Genomic DNA, 27,125 nt, shown 5'->3' with positions numbered 1-27,125 from the left:
TTATTTATTTATTAATTATTAAATTTATTAATCTCCCATCTGGCTGGTCACCCAGCCACTCTGGGCGATGTACAACATACAATAAAAACAGTTTAAAACAATAAAATTCTACAATAAAAACATTTTCTAAAATACCCTAACCCACCCCAAATGCCTGCCTGAACAACGTTTTTAATGCACGATGGGAGCTCATTAAAGAGCTTGAGGGCATGGGGAGGGGGAGAGCTCTACAGACCCTGTGGGACAGCTCTGCACACTACATTGATGTGGGCTCTGGAGGATGCATCTGTTGGCTAGGTTCACACAACATGCTAACGCACACTCAGTGGTGGAGTGTGGGTTGTTGTTGAACTGTGGGTTGTTTGCTGAACCGTGGGTTAGTGCGCTTATTTTTCTCAAAAATTTATTTTCTCACCTTGAGAACCCATGGTTTGTTGTTGAGTTGTTCAGGGTGGTTAACAAGCCACACTCCATGGTTAACAGGCCACCCTGTGGAAAATGTCCTGGGTTCAGACAACATGCTAACCCACAGTTCAACAAACAACCCACAGACAGTTCAACAACAACCCACACTCAACCACTGAACGTGGTTTAGCATGTTGTGTGAACCCAGCCATTGACTTTTGCAGTATGGATTGAACCTCATATTTACTGTACGGAGGGACAAATCTATCAGTTTTGCTTTCTCCTGCATTCGATTTTTTAAAATCTTAAGTTCATTCCGTCCCAAATAAGAAATTTGTGAATTTTAGTAAAGTTCACAACCAATTTTGGTTGTTCTTATGTAAAACAAACTCAAAAACAAACTAAATTCTCACCCATCCCTAATTTATTGGCTGTTTTTAAAAAACAACAAGAACAAGAACAACAACCACGGCAACATTTTGGACTTGAAGCATTCTAATCTTGGATGTTCTTTAATGTGCAAACAAGTTGCTGGTCTGGGACAATTGCATTAAACATTGAGAACTGGCAACTGTGATAACAAAGGAATCCGCTGTGACTTGGAAGCCTTGGAACATGCTCTGGATGTCTTTTTCCCTGGAGAATCTTGAAATACAAAACAAAACATATCAGTGTGGCCTGTACGATGTTAAAATTATGGCAGACAATGTTCTTTTAATCAAGTGGTTTGATTAATTTTTTTTTTTAATTTACAGGAATTTATTTATGCTCTGTTCTTCAACCCTAAAAGGGTTTCCAGAGTGGGTTAACAATTAAAAGCAAGAATTTGAAACTTCAGGCATCACATTACAGCTGCAATTCCTACTGCACTTACCTGGGAGAAGTCCCACTGAATTCAGGGGGCTTACTTCTGAGTAACACGTATAAGATTGAACTGAAACACAATAGAACATTCGTGTTAACAGGGGCAGATGCTGAAAGTACTTAAAACCTCATGCCAGCAAGGTAAAACAAATATCAACACATCGAAAAGATCCGGGCAAATAAAATGGACTTTGCCTGGTGCCAAAAAGTTAACAGGTTCAGAGCCAGATGAGTCTCATGGGGGAAAGAATTCCAAAGATGACACTAGCAGTGAAAGAGATCTATTTCGGGTCACCACCTTCCTCATATCAGATGTTGGTGGGCAGTGGAGGCTGGTGGATCTGATGTCAGTGGGGCAGTGAATTCCCTCCAGGTTTCAGTCAGAACCAGTCAGAACTCTAAAGGAGTGATCCCAAGGTGCTGATGACTATCCCCAAAATAGGTTCAGCACCTTGGATAGCTCCTTTAGAGTTCTGACTGGTTCTGACTGAAACTTGGAGTGGATTCACTGCCTCACTGACATCGGAGCCACCAGCTTCCAGTGGTGGTGGGATCTGAAGCCTCTGAAGATGTTCATGGCTTGGTCTTCAATGGGCAATTAAGACCTATTGGTTTTACAAAAGACCTGCTTCTGGTGCAGATGAAAACTCCTAGAATTGTTTGTCATTATGGGTCAACACAGCTGCCTGAAACTTTGGACTCTCCTTGGGGGTGTGGCTATGGGAATGTCATGATGAGGGCTTGCACTTCAAAATTTACCACTCCACCACTGCTCGCAGTAATATATTAAATGGGTGTTTTGTGAGGTGGGTTAAGGGCTAAGGACCAAGACAACATTGGTTGAGACAAGGAGAGGGCAGTGGTAAAGGGTGGACAGGAGGAGTCCCTTTGCTAGCAGCAATGAATTGAGTCCCTTTGTCACTCAGGGCAAAGAGGCAGCCTTGACCTGGAAGCATTTATAGGTTTTGTCGCAAGATGGGGTCTGGCTGATTGGTATTCAGGAGGCTCCTGAAGGTCTACCTGGTTTCCATTCTGTTCCTTCCTTTGTCCAGACGTGGTGCACAGGTTGGCATTTCCAAGGTCCCAGATTCGAGGACCAGCTGCAGACTTGCGCAGTCTCCAACCTAATTCACAGGGTTGAATTATAATCAACCCTGAGCTTTTGAGGCAAGTGTAAAAACAATCTAAGTCATTACAGAAGCCTTATGCATGGACACGTTTCCTGTTGGGAGACTCTGCATAGTTGGGGGAGGGGAGGCGTCCAAATTAGTGTGGGAACCTACTCTTTAGCCTACTTTGTGTAATAATTAATAAAGCCCTGGATGATTTCAAACACCCCAGGAATACCTATGTGCACCAGTTGCTGGGGAACATGGGTGGGAGGGTGTTGTTGCACTCATGTCCTGGTTGTGGGAAACCCACGGGAAGCTGGCTGGCCACTCTATGAACAGAATGCTGGACTAGATCTTGGTCAGATCCAGCATGGCTCTTATGTTCTTACCTGCATCTGTTCTTTAAGTCTTCACCCTGTTCCTTCAGGTTTTGTGGCTGAGGGACACTAATTTTGATCCCCTGAAATACCCCAAAGAAGTGGTATTGTCAGGTCCACATGATTTCTTTGACATCAGGTCTCCCCCTACAAGTGGATGAAATGTAGGTGCCCATCCAGTGTGAGATTATAGTATGTCTGGAACACATAATCTTTAGAAATGTAGGACTAGTACCAACTAGCATCAGGACCCATTATTTGTTTGGATTAAACACACACACAAACTGCAAAGAACATAAAAAGACATGCTTGATCCATTTTATAATTTAAATAGAAATGCAGTACGTCTCAGCACAGTGCAGATGGCTGTACCCAGGTGACCTTTGTGCTTGCCCATTCAGCCTCCTGCCCAGGTGCTAACTTTTGATGGGCAACAGTTCTTATGGTGCATAGGACTGCAGCCCTCCTATTGGAGGGGAGTCGGAATGGAAAAGGGGAGGGGGAATTGAACAGAATAGAAGGGCTGGAATCTTGAACAGCAGCAGCACTCAACACTGCAACATTTTATTGCAGGTCATCCTTGTTAGAAACGAGGGCTGACCCAAGACATTTTGCTGCCTAATGCAAAGGACAGGATGGGTGTCCTCTCCCATTCCGTGTACAAAAGCCAACTGGGCTGGCATCTGAATCTTTCTTCAACACTGGCAATGGGACAGCATCCTCTACCACACCTGAGAACAGCAGGCTAGCTTAGGGGCTGCAGAGCAGGCCGCACAGCTGCTTCCTCCTCCTACACCTTGCTGCTGCCTCCCATCATCTGCCATCTGAAGCAACCGCCTCATTCTGCCTAACAGTAGAGCCGGTCCTATTAGAAACAACTGAGAGTCAGATGCTGATAATCCGGTTCTTGAGAGCACCCTAGACAGGACAAAGGAAAGTTGGAAAATCTTAATTTGATATAACTGCCAGCTTTTATGGCATGTGTAGCAGCCTGAATGATGCCTTTCCGCAGATTCCTTGTGGTCTCTTCAGTGCTGGGCATCGTGTGTGTTTGTGCTGAGCAAACAGCACAAGGGCTTAGCTCAAGCTATCGCTGTCCATCCCAGCTCTGTGAGGGCATCCAGAGACCTGGCAGTCCATCCCAGCTCTGTGAGGGCATCCAGAGACCTGGGCAGTTCCCTGACAAACTTGGCTGGTCAGCTCTGATGGAAAATCCTTGAGCCCTGAGATGCTGCTGTCCCAAGGAAAACAAATCAGGTTGCAGTGGTATTCTCTGAGGCTTAAGCTTCCTTCCACTAGCTGTTGAAGAGTGCATAATCCTGGCATGTTTTTTTTGAACCATGCCAAGAAATTTATCAGAGATATAAACTTGGAGAATGAGGACTGTCAGTTCACAGTTGTAAGGATTGTGCCCCCACCCAAGCTAGACTATAATGCTGTTGTTTATCAAAAGGAGAGATACTCCAAGGAACTGGTATAACTGGTACAGCATCATGACTAAGAACCTGAGCTATGAATCAGGAAGTCCTTGCTTCGAATCTTGTCTCTGCCATGGACTCCCTAGGTGGCCTTAGGCAAGCCCCCCCCCCCTCAGCCTCAGTACCCCCATCTCCAATAGGTGGGATAATACTGTCCTACCTTGCAGGGTTGATGTAAGGAATGCGACTACATAATGCATATGAAGTGTTTTGAACAGTTGAAAGGACTAGACCAGCCTTCCCTGGGAGTTGCAGTCCAACGTATCTGGAAGGCACTAAATTGGGGAAGGATCAGAAAAAGGAACAGCTGCACCAGTTGAATTCCCAACCTGTTTCGACACAGGACTTTATCAAGGAAAAAACTCTTAAGGGCACAATCCTATGCATGTTTAGACAGAAAAAAGTCCTACAAACTCCAGCATCCCCCAGCCAGCATGGCTGGCTGAGGAATACTGAGAGCTGTAGGACTTTTTTTTGTCTAAACATGCATAGGATTGCATTCTAAGAGACTTTTCTGGAGGATTCCCCCTCCCATACTTCATCCAAAGAAAATGAAATAAGGGAGAAGGAATCCTCCAGAAAAGTCTCTCCAGAGTTTTTCTGTTGATAAAGACTTGTGTCAAAACATGTTGGGAATTCAATTGGTGCAGTTGTTCCTTTTTTTGATTTTGGTTTCCAGCCTTACAGCTGTTTTTTCTGATCCCTATTGGTATTGAAGAAATCACTGTGCAAATGTTGCTGTTGTTGTGGATTATGATTATTACCCCACTATGTACCTTCCATTCTCTCTTACATCCATCATGCCAGACACAAACAATGTATCCAAAGCAGCTGTTAGCATCATCCAGGGTACGAAGCCAGAAAATGTTATACCTGTAACACAACCTTTCTACAATTCCACATGGGTTGATTGAGCATTTATAGACCACCCTTTAACAAAGGGTCAGATATAACGTTGTAAATCCAGGTCTGTGTTGCCAAGAGGCAATGATTCTTTTCGGATTCGGAGACCATGAACACACTAATGAGTGAAAGTTAAAGATTTTTTGTATTAATCAAGAATAAACCATGAAGCAAGATCACAATGCTTATGATCCTCCAGTCGCCGGGAACCCCTCAGAGAATGGCAACGGACAGACTCCTGTAAATGGCCAGACACGGAGCACCTTCCAGGGTTCAGGTCTCTGTCGAAGTTCTCCTTGCGGAGTCTTCCAGGGACTTATATACTGTTACGCTCACATTAATCGCACCCATGTTTTGATTATACTCCAATAGAGTTGACAATGTTTATACATTATACAAAGGCAGATGATTGGCCTTAACACGTGGCAAGTGACCAACACAGATAACTATGTGACCATCCCAGATACTTCCTTAACGTGTGGTCAATCTTGAGATTCCGCCAAGGACTATCTAAAGTTAAACAATAAACTCGCAAGTTGTACCATTTCAGACAGATAGCTAACTCTGAATTACTGAAGAATAAAAAGAAAAAAGCATAGCTGGCTACTTAAAGAACCCAGCCTCCCCCCCGCTCGATCTAGGCACCAAAGCTGCAATTGTTGTTTACCACTAACTCCTTGAGATTACAGTGGTCTTCCACATCTCCACTACAATGTGACAGGCAGGAATGCATCATCGCTATGGCGCAGAACCTCTTTCAGCCTGTAGAAACTCTCAGGGGCCACATTCCAGTGGTAGGCAGGGCTGAATGTGCCCTGCAGGAATGAATCTGAGCGTGTGGAGAAGTCTGGCAGCTCAGATTCAGAATCGGAATGGGAACAGCCAGAACAGAGGGAGGCACCCTCCCCAGTGAGCCCAGATGTGGTGAGACTTTTTTCCCAAGACTTTGACACAGGGATGGCCTAGCCTGAACAGCTCCCCCCTTCCTCCATCATGAGAAACCAGGTTGAGGAGGAGGAGGAGAGCAAATGGCTTGTCTTGAGGGATGCTAGAGTTTGTTGCAGAATGAAGCAGGAAAAGTTAGGGGCAGGGCTCAGACGCTCTACCAGGTTGGCCACTCGTGGAAGCCAACAAAGGAGGGAGCCACCCTAAGGGAGGGGCATCCCTGTGAAGCAAGTTTGGCCATGAAGTTCATGCCCAGGCTGCTGGCAATGTCTCTGACTACCACTTTGTCTCCTGTATTGAGATTTGTGGATGTGTGGATTAGCTGTTTCATTGCAGTCAGAGAGTTTCCTAGAATCTGCATTTGTAAAGACGCTAGTGGTTAACTAATAAAATAGTGTTCGCCTGAAGCCTTGTTTCCTGGAGTGTGTTGATTGCAAAGGGAGAGGACGAAGGAATGTGACAATCCCCCGCTCGGGGGTTGTTGTGTGGTGCAAACCATGGTCTGTTTTAGGGTTATGTGAAGGTTGTTTCACCCTCGCATAACCCACGCTTGCTGGGTTCGCACAACAGGACAGCCCCCAAGTGGGGGTCGCATATGCAAACTGGCGCCCGAACCTGGTCAGTGCTACAGAAGAGGAAATTCATCACCAAATAAGAGGGCACATATTTGCATGACATTTGCGTGTGCTAATTCATATGTGTAGATGCAAATTTGGAACAAATTACTATAATTTAAATAGAAATACAATCAGCTCTCCTTTCAATTTGTCATGCCGATAACCAACTCTTTGGGGGGCTGTTTACGCACAGGTGTTCAGCCAAGAAGCAGGGCATCTGAGCAGCGCTGGAAAACAAAAGCTGCAATCCCACGCACACATACTAGGGAACAGGGCCCCATGGAACTCAGTATAGGACTGACTTCAGAGTAAACACGCTTAGGTTTGTGCAAAACATATGTTTCCTTGTTAACAGAAGAGAAAGTTTATTGACTGGGATTGAGGAAGACCTACAGTGTGGCTATTTGTTTTTCTTGCAGTGGCAGCATTAAGCTTCGTCCCCCTGAGACTATTTTAGGCCCCAGAAATGTCCACGGGTTTCTATATCTGGGGTGTGGAAATCCCTGGAGAATGTTAGAAAGCCATGTCTTTACTGTCACTCCTGGTGCCCCAGGAAAGGTCAGCTGGTATCCAGAAGAGTGCTGTTGATGAGACTGGCTTGGTGCATTTTCCTCCCCATTTCCCCCAGTATTATGCTGGGACTGTGTTGTGTCAGTCCCTCTAACAGAGAACTCAGTGCCTCTGTGATGACAGAATTTGAGCCAAAGCAGAGCCGCTGAGGAACGAGAGGGAAGGGACAGCCTGCGTGGGATATGCAGAAGTGGAACAGCCACCATCAAGAGGCACACCACCTCCGACGGCCTAATAAGGACGGAGCGTGCCCAGTGGTCACTAGGAGCCATGAATTTTGAGTGTCACTTGGGAAAGAAAAATGGAAAGCTGGGGTGGGCAAGTGGATTTCCTTTCTCAAGCCCCTAACACAGCAGTGAGGAACCGGTGGCTCTCCAGACGTTGCACTACAGCTCTAATCACCCCTGAGCATTGGCCATGCTGGCCGCCTTCCAACCAGAACCCCGAACAGCTGCAATCCTGTTAGGAGACGAGGATGTACTGCGACATTTTGTTGCATTGTGTCCACTTAAAAGCAAAGGTTTCTCAGTTGTAATAGGGATGGCAGAGAATTCTGCCACGGATCTCGGTGAGGCCAAATGCCAGTGCATTCGGCCCCCCGAACTCCGTGGCGGAACGGCCTGCCGCCCCCCCCACGGATCCCCCCCAGGACGAGACTTACCTGGGGCGGATCTTCTGGGCGGCGGCGGCGGCGGCAGCTGGTCTTCCGACCAGCTGCCGCCACCGCCATTTCCAGTCTTGGTTAAAAAAAGAAAGAAAGAAAGAAAAAAAGACGTAATAGGCTACGTAAAGATTTACGTAGCCTATCATGGCTGGTTTTTTTTTAAAAAAAAAAACACACGACATGATAGGCTATGTAAATCTTTACGTAGCCTATCATGGCTGGGTGGGTTTAAAAAAACAAACAAAACCTGCGTACGCAAATGGCAGCAGCTACGGCCGCTGCCATTTGCATTCCTTATTTTTGGCCGTCTTAGTCTACGTAAATATTTACGCTCAACCGCCCCCCTACACACAAGAGGGAGATATCAGCAAATGCCTGATTTTTCCCATTGTATGCTTGTAAAAAAATTGTTAAGCAACTACATTTGTCCCTAACAGAGAACAAACAATATGACCCATTTCAATGACAAGCTTTGTAGACAATAAACTTAATACAACACAATTATGAGAACCTGGCTACACCAGTTTATGTGCTGAATTAGCAAACACACCCATGCACACCCTGCATTGTACTTTTGGGATCCTCAGATCCGAGCAATGTGCGTTAGATGTGTTTAGTCCAGCAGAGTTGACTTATACAAAGAAAGTGTGGTAACACAGCACTTATTATCAGAGGGAACAAACGCAGGCTAGAGCCAGTCTAGAAGAAGTTAAAATCAACTTACTTTATTAGTACTTTTATACACATCTTCGAAGAAGGCTATCTAACATTGTTCAGCTACAAGCAACCCCTAAAGCTGGGTGCATGAGTGTAAGGAAGCGAAGGCATGAGATATGTTTACTTGCTTCCCTAGGGGAGAAAGCACATGTTGCCTGTTGCAGAGGCAAAAAGGAAGAGGAAGGGGAGGGAGTAGGAGAAAGGAACTGATCAAGTTACAGGATGACAAGGGGGATGAACAAGACAAGTGGCTGTTGATAAAATATGTTCCCTATCACCCCTCAGTGTCTGGAAGTGTGCGGAATTGTTCCTATTATCCAATAAGATAAACAGTACAGACCATAGGGTGAGGAGTTTTTAACCACTGGGGCCCATCATATGTATGGGAAGCTTGGAAGGCGGCAATGAAGGAGAGAGCCTTCTCAGTGGCGGCCTCCCACCTGTGGAATGATCTCCCTGACAAAGCCTGCTTGGTGCCAACATTGTTGTCTTTTCAATGCCCGGTTAAGACCTTCCTCTCCTCTCAGGCATTTGGCAGCACATGATGAGTTTTTTAATTGGTCCTGGATCTGTTTTTGGTTATAACTGACAGTTCAAAGTTGTTTTTAGCTGTATGTTGTCTCTGTGTGTATTGTCTCCGTGTTTTATGTAAATGGCTTTTAAACTTTGTATATTGTATTTTAATGTTTTAATCTCTGTACACTGCCAGAGAGAGTTGGCTAAGGGGTGGTATAGACATGATGATGGTGATATACAAACCCCAGTTTCAGAGCAATGGGGAGGGAAATGGCAGCATGGAGCATGTGTGTAATTGTCAGAGGAGCTTTATTGTGGTTAGTGAATTTGTTCTCTCCTCTGTGAGATTAAAATGTATAATAATAACACTTCCAGAACAGGTTTACATGCAATTATCTGTTTCAGGTGGTGTTAGTGCTGCAGTGGGTTATCCACTGGATACAATAAAGGTATTTTAAGTTTTATTTATTTAAAATACTATCAAAACAATCATGTATCTAACCCTACATTCACAAGGCAAACTGGGGAGACCTGTTCTCCCTGCACTTCAGATGAAAGCTAGGATGAGTGTCGGGGGGGGGGCTAATTGTGGGGTGCCCCACATGGTGTCTCCACTAAATTGCCTTTAAGCTGTGAGGTGTACAGTTTGACAGAAGGAGTTCCAGAACTTTCTCCATCTTCTGTTTCCCCCTTTTCTCCCAGTCCTTTCATGACTCTCACAACCAAACGAGCCATTATGTGCTGAGATCTATAACTGGATCTCCCCACGTCATTTTTGAATTCTACACAGAATTGTGTGGGGCCCAAATTTGAATAGGTACCATGCCATGGGTTGGAGGGGTTCCCTTTGCACCCGCAGCTCTGGTCCAAATCACACCCCTCCTCCCGGCGCTGCTGTTAGCCACGGAATAGAAAACATAAAGTCAAAGTTGATCTAAGGCATATTGGCAGCTGAGGTGAAATCTCTGGATGACGCCTAGCCACAAATTAGTAACATAATAGAAATAGTAATAGTAATAATTGTTAAGCCACCATGGATTTCTTTTTGAAAGAAAGGCAGAATACAAATCTTTTAGTAAACAACAAATAATAAATAAATAAACTTTAAGATAAATCTTAATCTAGGTAGTTATTTTTTAAAAGCGGGGGAGAGGAAGAGGGATGGGGGTATTGTTATGTCACTCCATAGTTACTATGATTTGTAAAGTCTGTTTCATCTTTTGAATGCAATGTATCCACTTTCATACTTCATCAAGAGGTATCCTTTACAAAACATTAGTAACAGTTATTGGGTTGGATTCAGAAGAGAGTCAGCAGTAGAAGCTGACTTTCCCGCCCCTCCCGAAAGTCTCTCCAGAGGGTTGCTGAAGGGGAAGGCGGGATTCCTGAACGTCAGGCAGAGGCACCTTCTGTGTGTGCTCCCCCTGTGCCACAACCCACCCCCATTCAGATGTGTTTTCCAATCCTCAGGAGAAGCTTTTCGGAGCACGGCCAAGAGAGGAGGGGGTAGGAAAGTCTACTTTCCCCAGGCCCATTCTACAGACTTTTCTCTGGATCCAACCCTTAATTAATTAATTAATTAATTGGATGAATTGCACACTGTGCCTACCAGGTGCCCGGGGCAACGAACAATTTTTAAAAATAATTAAAATGTATTATATAACCAAGGAACACAGAAGAGAAAACCATACCATACCATAAAATTTGAGAGCGGCATTAAAATTAAACACTGAAGAGTGACATTACAAGCCTGCCAGAATAGAACAGTCTTTACTGCCCTTCTGCCCTACTGTAAAATAAAGAAGGAGCCAATCCCACCTCCCTTGGGAGGGTTTCCCAATCAGGGTGCTGCTACCAAAAAGGCCCTTTTGAGTACTCACCAACCTAGCCTTGCTAGGTAGTGGAACATGTAACAGCACCTTCAATGGGCATGTTCATAGGGAAGGAGGTGGTTGTTCTTTAAAAAAGAAAAGAAAGCTTTCTCTATAATGAATAGAAACTCCTTTTCTTAGTCTTTGTAAACATAATGCTATTTTTAAAATAAAATACCAGCAGTTATTTTTTCCAAAGATGCTGAGTATGATGGATTGTTTCAACTTAACAGGTGAGAATTCAGACAGAAGCAAGCTATCGTGGAATATGGCACTGTATCATAGATACATACAGAACAGAAAGAGTACGTATGGCAAAATCTCTTTTGACTAAAGACCTATAAAGTAGACAGAACTATTCTACTCATAGCACCTGTTCTACTTCTTTGTTTGTCTTTTGCCTTGTGTGACATGTGAGCTGCTATGGTCGCTATTTATGTTCATGAAAAACACGCCATCCGGTGTGTTCACAACAAGGAGAGCCTACTATTTTGGATGAAGTCAAACACCACACATTAAACACAAGTTAGTCCAAATAAAATAAAGTATTCCCATTTTGCTGGTTCTATGAGCAAACACACACTACCATTTACTTTGGTAGTACAAACTAATACTTTACAGCAAGTTACTGCAGTGTATGTATTACCATGTAGAGAACCAGTGGCGGGAAATGTCCCAGTACTGCAGTGGGGAGCATTTTACCGCTCCTGTTTCCCTGGATTTCTGATTTGTGTGTGGAAATGTGGTAAAATTCTCCTCATATTTTGGTGAGTAACACACATAACTGGTTAACCATGTTACTACAGGTGCACCATGAGAAATTAATGACTTGGTAAAGTGTCATCAGTATTAATGGTAAAAGTGCATTACATTTCTCTCCCCCACCCCCTAACTTCCATAGTGTTATACTTCTAGTCTAAGTTTATTGACAGCAAACTATTTTGCTGGTATGCCATGATGTTTTGCTAGTGTTTCAGACTAAGCCATTCCAGCTCACTTTCACCACGGCTCTGCATTGATTTGTGTTTCTTGTTCTGTGGGATCAACATGGCTACTAAGCAGAAGAGACTGCCTGAGGCAGCCTCTCACAACCATTTTGTTTTGGATTTCAGGCATTTCTACATGAGGCATTTACCATCTGCTTGTCATTCTCTACACAGTGTTGTTTACAGGTTCTTTAGACATTTTCATGACTCTCCAGTTTTGCTTTGGTGTCTAGTGAGCACTTTCAGTGAGTTTTTCTAGAGCAGAGAAAATGTTGCCTTTAATTGTGAAAGTGAAAGAAACTGCTTTTTCACTTGTGCAGTTGTGCTATTCTACTATACCACAGTGCCACCTAGGGATTATGTAGTGGAAAAGCAATAAAGGAAACGCTCTTCATGTAGTGCTCAGATCTCAATTCTGCGACAAAACGGAAAGTCAATTCAGTGGATTGACAGCCGATTAACAGCTTTGTGTAGAAAAGCTCTTAAGCTCCCATCAGCCCCAGTCAGCATGGCCCATGGCCAGGAATGATGGAAGTTGTAGGCCAAAACATCTGGAGGGCACCAAGTTGGAGAAAGCTGCCCAAATGCTGGGAGTTATAGTCCAAGACATTTGGAGGGCGCCAAGTTGGGGAAAGCTGCCCAAATGCTGGGAGTTGTAGTTCAAGACATCTGAAGGGCACCAAGTTGGGGAAAGCTGCCCAAATGCTGGGAGTTGTAGTTCAAGACATCTGGAGAAAAGCATCAGTTCAAACACACAACTCCAGCCTTCCTCAACCTGGTGCTGGCTGGGCATGATGGGTGTTGCAGTCCAACCGTTATGGAGGGGACTTGATTGGGGAAGGCTAAAAGTTTCATCTTTGCCTTGCTTAGCGAGCAGACCTGACAAGAAGCTACGAGGTGACCTTTATTATATTAATGTGTTCATTATTATGATGAATAATAATATAAGAAATAATAAATATATAATATAATAAAGGAACCCAAAGAAAAGTACCCCGAATGTATCTCCATACTGTGGAGATTTGGCAGGTTAAAGGTGCAATCATATGCATGTTTAGACAGAAAAATAGCCTGGCTGGGGCACACTGGGAGTTGTAGGCCTTTTTTCTGTCTAAAAATGCATAGGATTGCACCCTGAGTAAGTTATATAGCTCATGCTTCTTCTTACACAGTTTTAAAAAGGCATTTCCCTCATCTTTGTATTCAAACCAGGTGCCAGGTTTCTACCGAGGTGTGTCAATGACTGTCCTAATGGCATCGTTTATTTCATCATTTTCATTTGGCATCTACAAAAGCTTCCTTTATAACATCTGCAGATTACGATATGGCACTGCAGACAGAAAGCCATCAGGGGTGGACATATCTTTTGCTGGATGTGCTACTGGTGCTGCCCGGGTAGGCTAAGAGTAAAATAATTTATTGTTCAAAAAACATAAAAGAGGGAAAGTATTATTATTATTAACAACAATAACAACAACAACAACAACAAGTCATTTGGATGGGAGGAGGACATTTGAAAGCTGCTATTAATCATTATTGTCATAAAAACAATTAGAAAAAACAACTCCCATTGGTGCTTTTGTAAAAGCCTAATTGCTGTGCATGGGAAGGACTTTTGCAGGGTGGGGTCCCAGCATGCGGGGAGGTGACTTTATACACTAAGGGCGCAATCCTATCCATGTTTAGACCTAAAAATAAATTCTACAACTCCCAGCATTCCCCGGATAACATGGTTGGCTTTGGGATGCTGGGAGCTGTAGGACTTATTTCTGTCTAAACATGTACAGGATTGCACCCTAAGACAGAAATAAAAGTGCCAGGCAGACCATCAGGGTTGGGTAAAAGTGCCAAGACAGGACATATGAGGTTGGGCCATAGGCTCAGGAACTGCATGGTCTGGGTAGGGATGTACAGGTATTTTGGGATATGGAGAACATTGCTAAAGGCCTAACCCCAGCTTTCCAATTCCCAATTGTATCCCCCAGGTTGTGCTAATATCACCTGCAGAGATAGCCAAAGTGAGACTACAGATCCAGAAGGAGCCAGCTGCTTTGACCACCCCATCCCATCTCCTGTTCTCCAAGCCCAAGTACCAAGGTGCTGTGCACTGCTTGCGGACCATCGTGAAGGAAGAAGGTCTTGGGGGCCTGTACAAGGGCTCTTTGGCTCTCCTGTGCCGGGACTGCCATTCCTGTGCTACCTACTTCCTCACCTACTCTGCCTTGTGTGATTGGCTTACTCCCGCTGGTAAAGAGAAACCAGGTATGTGCATTAAATGGGAGCGGTCCACTGAAAACGTGGCCTGGCTTGTCTCCTACATGACAGATGGATGGAGAGTAGTTTCTACTTTGACCCACAATATACATGCTGGCTCGGTCTCTCTCTCTCCCCCTCCCCCCATATATATATTTCTCCCCCTGGGATTTGCAAACCTTTTAAGAACCATTAAGAATGCAGTTTACTCTGGCCTCTGCCTTACTGGCTATCTTGCAGACACCTGCAGGCCCTTAACTGGGCCAAAATCACACACCATTCTTCAACCGTTCAAGGAGCAGCCTCAGGATTAGCTCCATGACATAGGGACACCTAGACTAGATGCCAGGTGATGGGCAATTGTAATCAGAAACAATAATTTTCCTTCTGAGCTGGCCGGGGCTGCTCAGCTTGTTTGAAGAGGCTGAAGAAAAAATTTCTTATGGAAAAAATATCCCCCCCCCCCCCGCTGTTACCTTTGCAGTGTTGGTGCTGCTGCAGAGAGGCTCTCTTTCCCTCGCTGCTTGAGTAATATAAGAAATCCTGGACCGCACAGTGCTGAAGCTAGTTATGCACTGCCCAAAACAGGAAACGCATCACCAACAAAGAGGCCCAAAGAGGACACAGTCTTGCATAAAAACTGTGTATGCTGATTCATATGTATAGATACAAAATCAAGAAATAATTGCTATAATTTAAATAGAAATGCAATACGTACCACCAGAGTGGGGAAGATTATGACCGCTTGATCTCTGTGCCTGCTCAGTCTGTTGTTCAGGATCTAACATCTTCAAGGCCCTAAAATGAGATTCCTCTTCTAGTAACTCAGTGGTTCTGCTAAGAACTCCATCCAGCAAGGAGAATCTGTTCGTGGAGCCCCAGATGCTAGAGGTGGAAACCGCATGTTGTCAGGGCGGGGTGTGAATGGGGTGGCCACTTGTGAATTGCCAAAAAAAAGAACATGCATCACCAAAAAAGAAGACAAAAGGGGAGGCCAATTTGCATACCATTTGCATATGCTAATTTATATGTAGAGATGCAAATTTAGGTCACGAAGAGTTGGACATGACTGAACAACAACAACAACTATAATTCAAATCGAAATGCAATACATCTCACCACAGTGTGGAAGACTGTGACCAGGTGACCTGTGTGCCTACTCAGCCTGCTGTCCAGGTGCTGTTGATGGGCAAGTTGAAGGCCCTTTAGCGCTCCCTTCTGATGCTTCTTGATCTTTATATTGGACATGGATGGGACAGGCCTTCAGACAGAGGATGCCGTCAAAACAGAGGACGGTCCTTTGGCATTCCTTCAAACTGTCCTCTGTGAAAGGATGCACAAGGCCACCCTAGGTAGTCTAGGATGAGCCAGGAACTGGAGAGCAGGAGCAGTGGGACAGACCAGGAATCAGGAGCAAAGAATGACCACACTAGAGCTCAGAAGACCTTGTTACTCCAGCAAGGCTCAAGTGGAACAGGAAACCTTCTTATGGTCCTTCCTGACCAGGAGGATCCAATGGCCAGCTTGGAGCCAGTCCATGGCCTGAAGGTACTTCACTGAGAAACTGCCACCTGCAAGGGTTGCTGCACACAAATCCAGGTACATGCGTAGTACACATTCCCCAGCATGAGTGTCAACCCAGAAGGGGATGCACACGTGGATCCTGCTTGTGTACATGGATCGCCCTTGCTGGATTGAGGCACGGATACTTTTACTGATGGATTGATTTGCAGGTGTTCCTCTTTCTTCAGCCAAAGCTCCTGAAGCAGTTTACAAATAAAAAGAGTAAACGATAATAGAGATCAGGACCGAAACTGAGAATTACTGCTATATTCTGCTGAGTAGGTAATCCACATGTGTTTTAGCATTCCAAATTGCCTGTGGTTCCTTCAGTGGAAGCTGGTGGCCCCAACGTCAGTGGGCCGGTGAATCCAGGTTTCAGTCAGAACTAGTCAGGACTCTAACAGCGCTATCCAAGGTTCTTTGCAGAGTTCGGACTGGTTCTGACTGAAACACGGAGCGGATTCACCACCCCACTGACATCAAAGCCAAGGAGCTAATTGCTGAAAAAGGCACTGACTAATCTGGTCAGGATCACAGAATTTTAGAGCTGGAAAGGAACTTGGAGGACATCTAATCCAACCCCCTGCTCAGTTGGCCTAAGGGATAAGGGTAATTGCACAGAGCGGTGTCTCAGCTGGGAACAATAGAACAGAATAGAACAGAATAGAATAGAGGCTTAATGAGAATTGGCATAGGTTGTCCAAATTGTGCAACGAGGTTGGAGTGCTCTTATGAAATTTTATTTGAGCTTCTCTTGTGAAATTGGTTGACTAAGAGGCCATGTCCTCTGATGTCACCCAACAGCTGTTCCTCTCTACCAGGATTTTTGTTTAAAGTTCTGTTCCCCTGGATTCATATTAACTGAAGCCCTGCTGGTTAATTGCATCTTTGAAATGTATTATTAAATGGATATAAATTCTACAAAGGATTTGTGGCGTGCTGGAAGAGCATTAACATAGTTATGCAGCTCTGTAGGCTACATTGAGTCTGATCTAGAAAGTCTAGCCTGATGGGCTAGAGAAAGCACACAGGCACATATACACAGGGAGCAGCACATGCAATCACACGCAGAGACACAACGTGCACGCCCACATTCACACAGGGAGCCGGGGGAGGGGCACTCCCAACGTTTTGTGACTGGCCATGCCTCATGGCAGCCAGAGTCGGATACCAGCGTTAGATAACAGTTAGGACGACCTGCCACTTAAACCAGAATTGCCTGGGGTGCAACTTTCCAAATGATGAAATAAAATGGATTTTATGTTTGGCACGTTACTAGCACCAGAGTTAAAATAATCCATTCTATGCAGTTCTTAGGGATGGAGGAAGGAGGAGGTGATCAGGGATTTTGGAAGCATTTTTACGGGGTGTGCGTGTGTGTGTGTGGTGAATGTGTGTGTCAAGATAGTATGGAGATGATCAGGGGCGGCCCAAGAAATTTTGCTGCCTGAGGCAAAGGACAAGATGGCTCCCTTCCCATTCCATGTACAAAAGCTGACTGGGATGGCAGATGAATCTGTCTTCAACACTGAGGATGACATGGCACCCTCCACTGCCCCTGAAGGCAGCAGGCTAGCTTAGGAGGCTAGCAGGCCGCATGGCACACAAGTCTTTCCTGCTGCCTCCCAGGATCCTCCACCTGAGACAACTGCCTCACTCTGCCTAATGGTAGGGCCAGCCCTGAAGATGATGGATGTTGCTTACTTTTCAGGTGCATTTTAATTTTATGTATTTATTTATTTCATTTCTATACCGCCCAATAGCTGAAGCTGTCTTATAACATCAATTGGCAAATGTTAATGTTATAAGTGATCACATTCAGTATTGTTGACATGAATTTATCTCAATCATCCGTAAACTTGATTAAAAAAGAAAAAAAACAACGTAAGAACAAGTAATTGATGAAAGTAAAGTGTTCAGAACATCATTCAGTCTTGACTATAGCAGCAGTGTTTTTTGCCTAATCACCTTGGTGGTGGGGGCAGTGGGGGGCCTGTGGCCCCATTGCCCCCTCTACTTCTGAGGACTGCTCAAAAGTAGGGGGGGGGGCAAAGTTAACCTAGCTCCAGAGGTGGTGGACAGCCGGTTCACTGCATCTGTTAGAGAAGTAGGACATTTGTACTGCTATGTGGGAGAGAAGCGCTCAACTATGGAAAACAAAGAAAAGTTACAAGATGTATAGGAGGGTGGAAGCAAATGGCTCACAACATTGTGATTAAATGTTGTGGGGGTGAGTAAGGACTTTGTGCTGAATCCAAAGTGAACCGTCCAGAGAGCTTCGGCTATTTGGCAGTATAGAAATGTATTAAATAAATAAATAAATAAATAAGTCCTACTTAGAGTTGCCCCATTAAAATGAATTGAATTTCAATTAGTCGTGACTAACTTAAGTTCCATGCATTTCAATGGGTCTACTCTGAGTAGGACTAACATTGGATTCAACTGTCTATCTCTATTCTTGCTTGTCGTAGGATTTTTCTTTTGGTTTAAAGTGCTCCCCTACTTGACTACTACAACCCATGAGTGCTCAGCTTTCAGAGGAATAATAAATACAATAATTTAGGGTTTTGTTTGAAATGGTATGGGTGTGGCAGACAGAAGCTTGCTGTTTGCCACCAGAGATATTACAGGCACTAGCCAAAAGGAGTGGAACCACATTCCACACCAAGTTGCGATCTACATGTTTGCTGGGGAAATAACTTAATTTTCTTAGCAGTCCAATAATTGCAGTTTGGGCCCTGAGGAAAATACTAAGTTTCCCATAATAGAAGCGTTGCCTTGGAGAACAAAGTCTGGATTTGACACCGTGAGAGAGGAGCTGGAACATTGTGCAGAGATTCCACAATGGTCTGATATAATCATGGAACCTGACTGAACAAAGCTGTAAAGATCAAGAGGAGGAAAAGATCAGCATATTTGAAATCTTACAGCAACCAGCCAGAAGATGACACCATAAAATTCAACTAGGATTTGGAGAGGGAGAAAAAAACACACCCTGTTACAAATACTGGAGAGAGAGGAAGGGTAGTGATTCACAAAGCAGGCCATGGTACAGCTAGGCGATTTTAGGCCCTAGATTTTAGATTTCACGGTCCTATGCCCATCCCACTTTAGATAGCTATGTGTATTACTTCAGTTGTGAAGCACACAACTAACATTTCTTTCCCCCCCTCCACCGCCTCACCATTCCATGCTTTACAACTGCTTCTACATTCCTGAAATGTTTGAACAAACAACCCTGATACAAAACAGGGGAAAAAAAATACTCTTAGCATGTGCAGGTTTGCATTTTTAAACTGACTTAAATCATAGTGCCATCATGACTACAGACATAAAGTGGGGCTTGCTTGTGCTGCCCTGATGCTAAAAACATTTACTTGGGAATAAGAGGCATTTTCTTGTAGAAAATGATCGCATACATTTAAAAGTAAAAGTAATAAAATGAGCATCTCTAACCATGCACATGGTTAGAGATGCTCCCCCCCCCCTATTATAAAATCTGCTTTAAAAATATGAAGAAAGGATGCTATGGTGAACAGCGCCTGCCCTACTGGGATGCCCATGCTGGCCCAGGCGGTGACACTGGGTCTGTTTGCCATGGCTCCCAACACCTGCCACTCTCTGGGTGGTCAACTGCTGCTGGGCTGCAGAGCCCTGGGCTTTGGCCACATGCTCCAGTTGTAGCTGCACCTCTGAAAGCAGGAGAAAGCAGGACCTCCTGGGGTGGCCCATCTGATATTTCACAGAAGGAATGTCAAGAATCTTTGGTGCGAACCATGGAGCGCAGGTCAAAGAGGCACCAAGACATATATAATTTTGTAGAGCATGTCTACTCTCTATTCTAGTTCATTAGCATATTTTAAATCCTCCTTCTGTTTGGAAGCTTACCATTGCTTCTGTTGTTACAGCTGATCGGAAGCAACCAATGTGCGAAATAATTTTCATTGTGTTTGTTTAAGAAGAAGAGCCTTGCTGGATCAGCCCAAAGACCTACGAAGTTCAGGGCATGAGCACAACAGCACCCCCCCACACACACACACTGTTGTTCCCTAGCCTACCTCTGCCTCTGGGATCAGAGTAATAGCCTTGACTAATAGCCTTTGATAACTTTGCCCTCCATGAATGGGTAGAATTCCCTCTTAATGAGTAGAATCCCCTCTTAAAGTGGTCTAGGTTGCTGGCTGTCACCACATCGTGTGGTAGCAAATTCCATAGCTTAACGATGTGCTGAGTAAAGAAGTTTTTCCTTTTATCTGTCCTGAATCTCCTACCATTCAGATTCATGAAATGTCCCCAGTTTCTTCATGCCTGTTACCTAAGAACTGCATTCAACACATCTGTTGTTTTCCTGTTGCATCACAATGTGGTCAGTGAGTTTGGGATATTTGCTTTGGCAGTAATTGCACCTTTAAGGATCACTGCATATGAATGGTAATTAATGCTACTTCTTGTTATGTATGCAGACTTGTGGGCTGTTCTCCTTTCTGGAGGCTGCGCTGGAGTACTGGCCTGGGCGGCAGCGACCCCCATGGATGTCATCAAATCCCGGATGCAAGCAGATGGGGAGGGACAGCGTAAATACTCTGGATTGATCCACTGTGCCAGGGACAGCATAAGAGAAGAGGGCGTGAGAGTTCTTTTCAAAGGCCTTGGACTCAACTCAGTCCGTGCGTTTCCCTCAAACATGATGATATTCTTTACTTATGAAGCTGTACTTAGGTTTGGTGAATGCTTGGTGGAATAAAGGGTTTATTGCAACATCATACTATTTATCAAAACACTCCAGTGACTTTCTTTCAAGAAGGCTTTCTGTGCAATGATATGCAGTTTTTGTGGGTGAGGATTGGACACGTGTAACAAAGCTATCAATATTCCCTCAGTATCATCATCTTCTTCTTCCTCTTCCACTTCTCCTCCTCCTCCTCCTCATTATTTTGTGGTGGGTTGGACAGGACAGCCCTTCAAACAGAGGACTGTCCTCTGGCAGCCCTTCAAACTGAAGACCATCCTTTGACACTGGGCCACCCTATGTTGTTGTTGTTCAGTCGTTCAGTCATGTCCGACTCCTTGTGACCCCATGGACCATAGCACGCCAGGCCTTCCTGTCCTCTGCTCTCTCCCGGAGTGTGCTCAAGTTCATATTCATTGCATTGGTGATGCTATCTAGCCATCTCATCCTCTGCCGTCCCCTTCTCCTTTTGCCTTCAGTCTTTCCCAGCATCAGGGTCTTTTCCAGGGAGTTTTCTCTTTGCATTAGGTGGCCAAAATATTTGAGCTTCAGCTTCAGTGTCTGTCCTTCCAATGAGCACTCAGGGTTGACTTCCTTTAGGATGGACTGATTTGACCTCCTTGCAGTCCAGGGGACTCGTAAGAGTCTTCTCCAGCACCACAGTTCGAAAGCATCAATTCTTCGGCGCTCAGCCTTCCTTATAGTCCAGCTCTCACAGCCATACGTTGCTACTGGGAAAACCATAGCTTTGATTAGACGGACCTTTGTTGGCAAGGTGATGTCTCTGTTTCTTACTATGCTGTCTAGGTTTGCCATAGCTTTCCTCCCAAGGAGCAAGCGTCTTTTAATTTCATGGCTACAGTCACCGTCTGCCATGATCTTGGAGCCCAAGAAAATAAAATATCCCCATTTTTGAAATACATCTGCACATACATTTGAGCCTCTAGGTGCACCAAGAAATCAGCTTACCTAAAGCTGAATACAGAAAATGTACGAGTGAATATACAGAAAGAGAAATTAATCCAAACAGAGATTTGGATTTCCAGATGCTGGACAGCAGGAATTTGGTGTTCTGAAGCATTACCTTGGCCCTGATCTACTCATTGTTACTCAAGCAACATTGCTATTCTCCTGATAAGTACTAAAATGTCAAAGGTGCTGCACAGAAAGAAGACATCACATTTAGCATTCCATGCCCAGCACTGACTTTCCTGGAAAACTGCAACTCGCTGTGGGAACAAGCTGTGTTATTGTTGTGTTGTAATTGTTTTTAATTTTGTTTAATGTATTTGTTGTATTAATGTTTTTATCAAGTTTTATTAGTGACTGTAAGCCACCTTGAGTACCATTTTTGGTAGAAAGGCAAGGCACAAGTCAAATAAATAAATAAATAAATAAATAAATATCTATGCAAGTTGCTTAAGGGGAGGTAAAGGGCCTTCCATTTGCAATGTTATAAGGAACCATTTGGCGTTTGGCACTTTTAACTCTGTTCCCCTTTATGCCATTTCAAGCTTTTGTTTGTTCCCAGATGTCGCTTTTACAACCTCTGCAAGGGCAATTGTGGTTTTTGTGAGCCCTGGGGGAATTCAGGGCAGCTGAGACTGCTGGAACAATCCCCAGGTCTGGCGCCAGTTTTGAAGGCACCCCAGCCAAGGTGCCTCCTAGCCCCCTGGCAGGCACTGGCCTCCTTAGTTGAATTCATTGCAAGGCAGGGTAGGAATGAAATGGTAGGAATGAGCAGCAGGGAGAGGTTGCTGCAGCTGCCCAGCCTAGTGCTTCTCTTAGTACTGAGCCCTTGAAAGAAAACTTGTGCAGCCCTGGTGGGGTCCTTTCCCACTGTTCGGCTTGTCCGCAGCTCCCAGAGGGGAGCTTTGCAGAGACAGTGGTGTGGTCACTTTTCAAACCATTTCCAGCTGTTCCATCTGCATCTGTGCATTAAGAGGAGGGTCTTATGTCTGATGCGTACACACGCAAAGATGTATACATTTATACCATAGGTAATAATGGCCAAGGCAGTCTCTGTTCTGCAAGATCGCTCGGTTTTATTGCATGTGGCTTTGCTTTGTACATTTGCTATGCATCATTCACAAGCATTTCTCTTTACATCAGCACTACTAAGCTGTCCTACGAGATGTCTGAGGCGGGTTGGCTTCTCTGCCATCCTTCTAACTTGGTCCTTTTGAAAAACAACTTCTAAAAATGTTGCACTGTTGTACAAAAACAAAGCAAAAGACCATTTGTCCCTACCCAGTACACACCATCAGCAACAAATACGTCGTCGTGTGTGCAATTTGTGCTACATTATTATGTGAATGCTTTTATACTTTATATACTGTATTTTAATGTTTAGATTTTTGTGAACCGCCCAGAGTTTTGGCTATGGGGTGGGATAAAAATATAATAAATGAAATCACATGTGGCAGCTTGCCAGGTTCCAACTGCAGATGTCTATCCACATTTGTCTTTGTTGCACATTATCTTTGAACTAGTACGATTTCAAGTATGGATATATCATGTTAGTAGTACAGTTGGGCCTCAATGTTAAGTGATACAGGCCAGACTCATAGAATAGTAGGGGCCTATAAGACCGTCGAGCCCAACCCCCATATTACCCATACTTCAAATCTGCACTAACGTATGGTACATTAACATTGCCATGCTGCATCAGACCAAGATTTATCTGGCCCAACAGTGCTCCCAAGCCAGGCCTTCTTCTGTTCTCAGCACCATTTATGTACCAGCACATTATCAGACCTATAGCCTGCAGGGATGCAGTCAAATATCATAAACCCAGAGCCTGACAACTCAATACTGATCAGTGAAAGGTTAGGCTCCTTCTTGATCTGAGGTGCTATGGGATATAAATCCACAACTCCATGGACATCAACCTAGTAAGAGTGCAAAGGTCTACAACAGGGGTGTCCTACCCCATGTAGGAATCCCTGCTGTTATCTCCAACCTGAGATCAGAGATAACAGCAGGGATGCAAGTGTCAGAGGGCTTGGCCAGCATCAGGAAGAGCTGCCATTCTTCCTGGCACCAGCTGAGTCAGTTCAGCTGCCATCCCCAGGGGCACCAGGTGAAGCCAGGGACTTGGCTGGCACCAGGAAGTGTGTCCCCCTCTTCCAGATGCCTGCCGAGTAGGCTCATGTGGTGTCCATGGGAGTGCCAGATGCCACATGAAGCCAGGGATTCAGTGATGCTGGGAAGAGCGGACTTTCTTCATGCTGAGAGGCATGGAACATGGTGCCTCTCTCAGCGCAGAGAAAAGCTAAAATGGGTGATGGGTGCAGACAGATGACATAACCCAGGCCTGAAGGGGAATTCAATCCTGTCACCCCAACATAGCCCTACACCACTGGTCTACACCATGGAGCCAAATTCTCCAGGGCTCAACCAAGAAAGTACAGGCCATTCATCACCCTCAGCATGAGAGATTGAGGAATACCAGTGCAGACTGGGCCACCACTATACCAGACAAGAATAGATGCTCAAACTGTACATGCAACTTACATGAGGGTACATGAGGGTAAGGATGGCTTTTGCTTGCCCTGCCCATGTGGCTGCTGCTCAGAAGGGGTGACACACAAAAGCCACTAGGTATAGGCCCAATCCATGTGACTGATAAACCTCAATTTTGTGGTGTGCAGGTTGCTTGTATGACACCTAGGCATGTTAGGCTGTGAGTAAATGTGAAGGCAAATGTGTAAATGGTAGACAGGAACAATCGCTTTCCTATCACCACAGGTACAGTCTCAACCTCGATATCAGACTCAAATCAGCGTGCATTAATGTTTTTGACAGAACAGAGGCATTCTGTGCTAATAAACTCATTTGTATTCTCTGGAAGGAAGAGACTTATTTTTGTTAAACGCAGAACTCCTCAAAGCTAAAGCCTAATATCAGCTGAAACTGAATTTTCACATACTCTTTCATGCATGACAAATCATACGGTGTAATCTGGTTTTCCTAAGAAATCACTCGCTACCCTCAAATATATTCACGGATTTGGTGCAACTGGCAGTCTCCGAGAAAGAAATGGAACAGGAGGGCAAAATTCAGCTGCATGGTCCTGGGCTGCTTGAGCAATCCTATTATCTTTAGTTGAGCTAAAGGCAGCACTGTTTACTCCAAATTCATGATCACTAACAATCTGACCCCCCAAAGTGCTGAAACCAATATAGGAGTCCTAGCAGATTTAAAATTATGTAAAAAAAAGAAAAGTGAATACATAAATGTGAAGTATACAATTTCCAGCCTAGCAGAATTTGTTACATGTAGGCTTAGATGCTTAGTATAGCACATTCAACATGGAAGCCCAATTACGTAGACAATTGACCCACCTTCTCATGTCAAAAATGCATCTAGCAACTCCCACTCATTATGTAAGACTTGGGCAAGAGACATTTTGACGAATTACGGATTCAGGCTGTCTCTAATCCTCATTACATAAAAACAAAGAAATCGGTCAACTTTATTTCTATGTTCATCACAAACCTGAGAACCTGTTGTATAGGAAATATTCAGTGGGGATTATATTGTGTAGACTATTGCTTACTGAGAGATTATATGAACAACAAGATGTACACATAACTCTTAACCTTAATGCAAACACAACAAAACAGAAACAAAGATGCCCTTTGTCTGGGAGTCACTTCATTGACGTCACAGCATAGCTTGGTGATTTTTGTTATCAGAAAGGTATTTTGCCCTTATCTACACTGCTTTTATTATGACAATCTCTCAGCATTCTGTACCACCCCTAATAATAGCTATTATTACTTTCCTGTTGTATAAAGCAGAATTATACATAGCATGGTTTGTCAAAACTGAAACTCTACCAAAAAGCTCAGTACAGCCAGCATAAATCTCAGCTAGCAATCATTCATACAGCCCTTGTGAAACTCACAAATACAGCATGACTTTTAAAGGCAACATTACAATTATCCTCTGTAATTAGACACCTGAAAAGAAGACATTCTGGACCAAAGAATGAAAATTCTATTTAAAACAGGAACTCATACTAGATATAAATATATGTTTAACTTAAGTAGAACCTGGCATTATACAGAAATCTTTATTAATGTGATATTAGCATTTTTCTTAACAACATGTTCTAGGAAGCACAGTACTCTGTTGACAAACAATTATTTCCAGGTCAACCTGCTAATCTATAAAAGTGCAATGAAGTCTGCAGCTAAAGTCTGGCTTTTTCACATACAAGTACAATGTTTTCCCAAATGGTCACTGATGCTGACTGTGGACAAGTAAACTGTCAGAGGCAATGCTGACTGCAGCCTGTACAGCACAGGGAGAGGCGACATACAACAAGAGGCTAGGTTAATATCAATCCACTGTGTCCTACGTGTACTGATAAATTAACATGCACTTTTGGGATTAATAATTAAATGCCAGCTTCCGTGGAGTCATGAATTCCTTCACCATTTCATCTGTAATCTGCTTTCGCCTTTGCTGGTGAGCTGCAATCAAAGGCTGAAGTGTTTCAATCAGCAGCTTCTTGAGTTCTCCGGTCAGCAGCTCTCCACTCGAATAGGCCTGCCGAGAGAACGTTACAGTCATATTTAGTAAGGGTTGTGTCTAATAACATCTGGAAAAAGCCCTCCTGCTAGCCTCTTGAAAGGAACAGCTGCTGGCACGCAAAGCACTCTGCCTTTATTAAGTAGAGATTAATTCCCTCTATCTAGCTGCCACAGAAAGGGATGCTTTAGGCATAGCATATTTAATTTATTTATTTCTTGCAGTGTGCCTAAAAGCACATCCTGAGGAACGCTTAGCAAAGATCAGCTACCTCATGTTTCAAACCACAATGTTGTGTTCAGAATATACAAAGGAAAAACTTTCCCAACCTTTTCATGCATGCTTATGGGTGAACCGCCTTAATGAATGTCTGCAATTTTGCAATTTTACTTGTTATGCATCCTTCTAACACGGAAATTCTCAGAGCATACTAGGAAGTTCCGACTCATGGCTAATATAGCCAAAGAAATAGCCAAAAACTGTTTCAGCTGCATGCAGATATAGGATCAAACAGCAGTGGAACAGCACTGGATCTGGCCTATGCTCAGCCCTTGCTTTGCAACTGTGCCAGATGTGGTCAAAGCCACAGGTAGCACTACCTTGAGCAGCCCCATGCTGTGGATGCCTGGGGTTGACAAAGCTCACAATCTTCTTACGAAGGCTAAACTCCTGTACTTCAGTGTCAGTCCTCTCAATCAAGATCCTGTGATCCTGGAGGAGGATCCACAAGAGGGCCCACAGAGTGGTTGCTGTGAGTCCTGGGCCCACATATAATGACAATAAGAGACGAGGAGAAGAAGTGGCTAGGATTAGTAGAGAAGGAAATGAATGGAGTAGAGTTCAAGAGGTAGCAGAACCTGGGTATGGGAAGAGAGATCTTCAAACTAGAGAGGGAACTTCACACCTAGGCTAGGAGGAGTGGGAATAAGGAGAGAGCAAGTGATTTAGGGCACAATCCTATCCAGATGCCTGTCAGACTCCAAACTCAGAGGCTGACGGGCATCCTATGCAGAG

The 27,125-nt window shown here is 44.3% G+C and overlaps 2 protein-coding genes and 1 long non-coding RNA gene across 4 annotated transcripts in view; 1 reads left to right on the top strand and 2 right to left on the bottom strand.

The window, feature by feature from the left end:
* Positions 1 to 813: 813 nt before the first annotated feature.
* LOC146357033 (uncharacterized) lies at positions 814 to 14,789 on the bottom strand. The gene is made up of 4 exons (XR_014788381.1): positions 14,755 to 14,789; positions 2,290 to 2,393; positions 1,280 to 1,339; positions 814 to 1,050 (listed from the first exon to the last, which is right to left on the bottom strand). It is a non-coding gene; the product is annotated as an uncharacterized LOC146357033 (long non-coding RNA).
* On the top strand, positions 9,579 to 25,312 carry SLC25A47 (solute carrier family 25 member 47). The gene is made up of 5 exons (XM_084838726.1): positions 9,579 to 9,617; positions 11,273 to 11,344; positions 13,238 to 13,420; positions 14,011 to 14,287; positions 20,305 to 25,312. Exons 3-5 carry the CDS (start codon positions 13,265 to 13,267, stop codon positions 20,583 to 20,585), a joined length of 714 nt encoding a protein of 237 aa, XP_084694852.1. The 5' UTR covers positions 9,579 to 9,617; positions 11,273 to 11,344; positions 13,238 to 13,264; the 3' UTR covers positions 20,586 to 25,312.
* The window catches only part of WARS1 (tryptophanyl-tRNA synthetase 1), a 37,159-nt gene continuing 32,629 nt past the window's right edge, over positions 22,596 to 27,125 (bottom strand). For both annotated transcript variants that reach the window (XM_084838714.1, XM_084838706.1), the window contains exon 11: positions 22,596 to 26,129. In XM_084838714.1, coding sequence (XP_084694840.1) covers positions 25,971 to 26,129 — 159 coding nt within the window. In that variant the 3' untranslated portion in view covers positions 22,596 to 25,970. The remainder of the gene's footprint in view (positions 26,130 to 27,125) is intronic.

The sequence above is a fragment of the Heloderma suspectum genome, chromosome 1 (assembly GCF_057233095.1).
Source record: "Heloderma suspectum isolate Gila_16-S chromosome 1, 16-S_ref, whole genome shotgun sequence".
Lineage (NCBI taxonomy): Eukaryota > Metazoa > Chordata > Lepidosauria > Squamata > Helodermatidae > Heloderma > Heloderma suspectum.
The sequence above is the reverse complement of the archived record's forward strand: the minus strand, read 5'-3'. Positions and strand labels throughout refer to the sequence as shown.

What these genes read in the sequence shown, in the direction of transcription:
- SLC25A47 (XM_084838726.1), top strand. Translation starts at nt 13,265, where the DNA reads ATGACTGTCCTAATGGCATCGTTTATTTCATCATTTTCATTTGGCATC. An exon ending in GTGCTACTGGTGCTGCCCGG is followed by an intron (nt 13,421 to 14,010) that starts GTAGGCTAAGAG and finishes TGTATCCCCCAG; the next exon opens with GTTGTGCTAATATCACCTGC. An exon ending in CGCTGGTAAAGAGAAACCAG is followed by an intron (nt 14,288 to 20,304) that starts GTATGTGCATTA and finishes TTATGTATGCAG; the next exon opens with ACTTGTGGGCTGTTCTCCTT.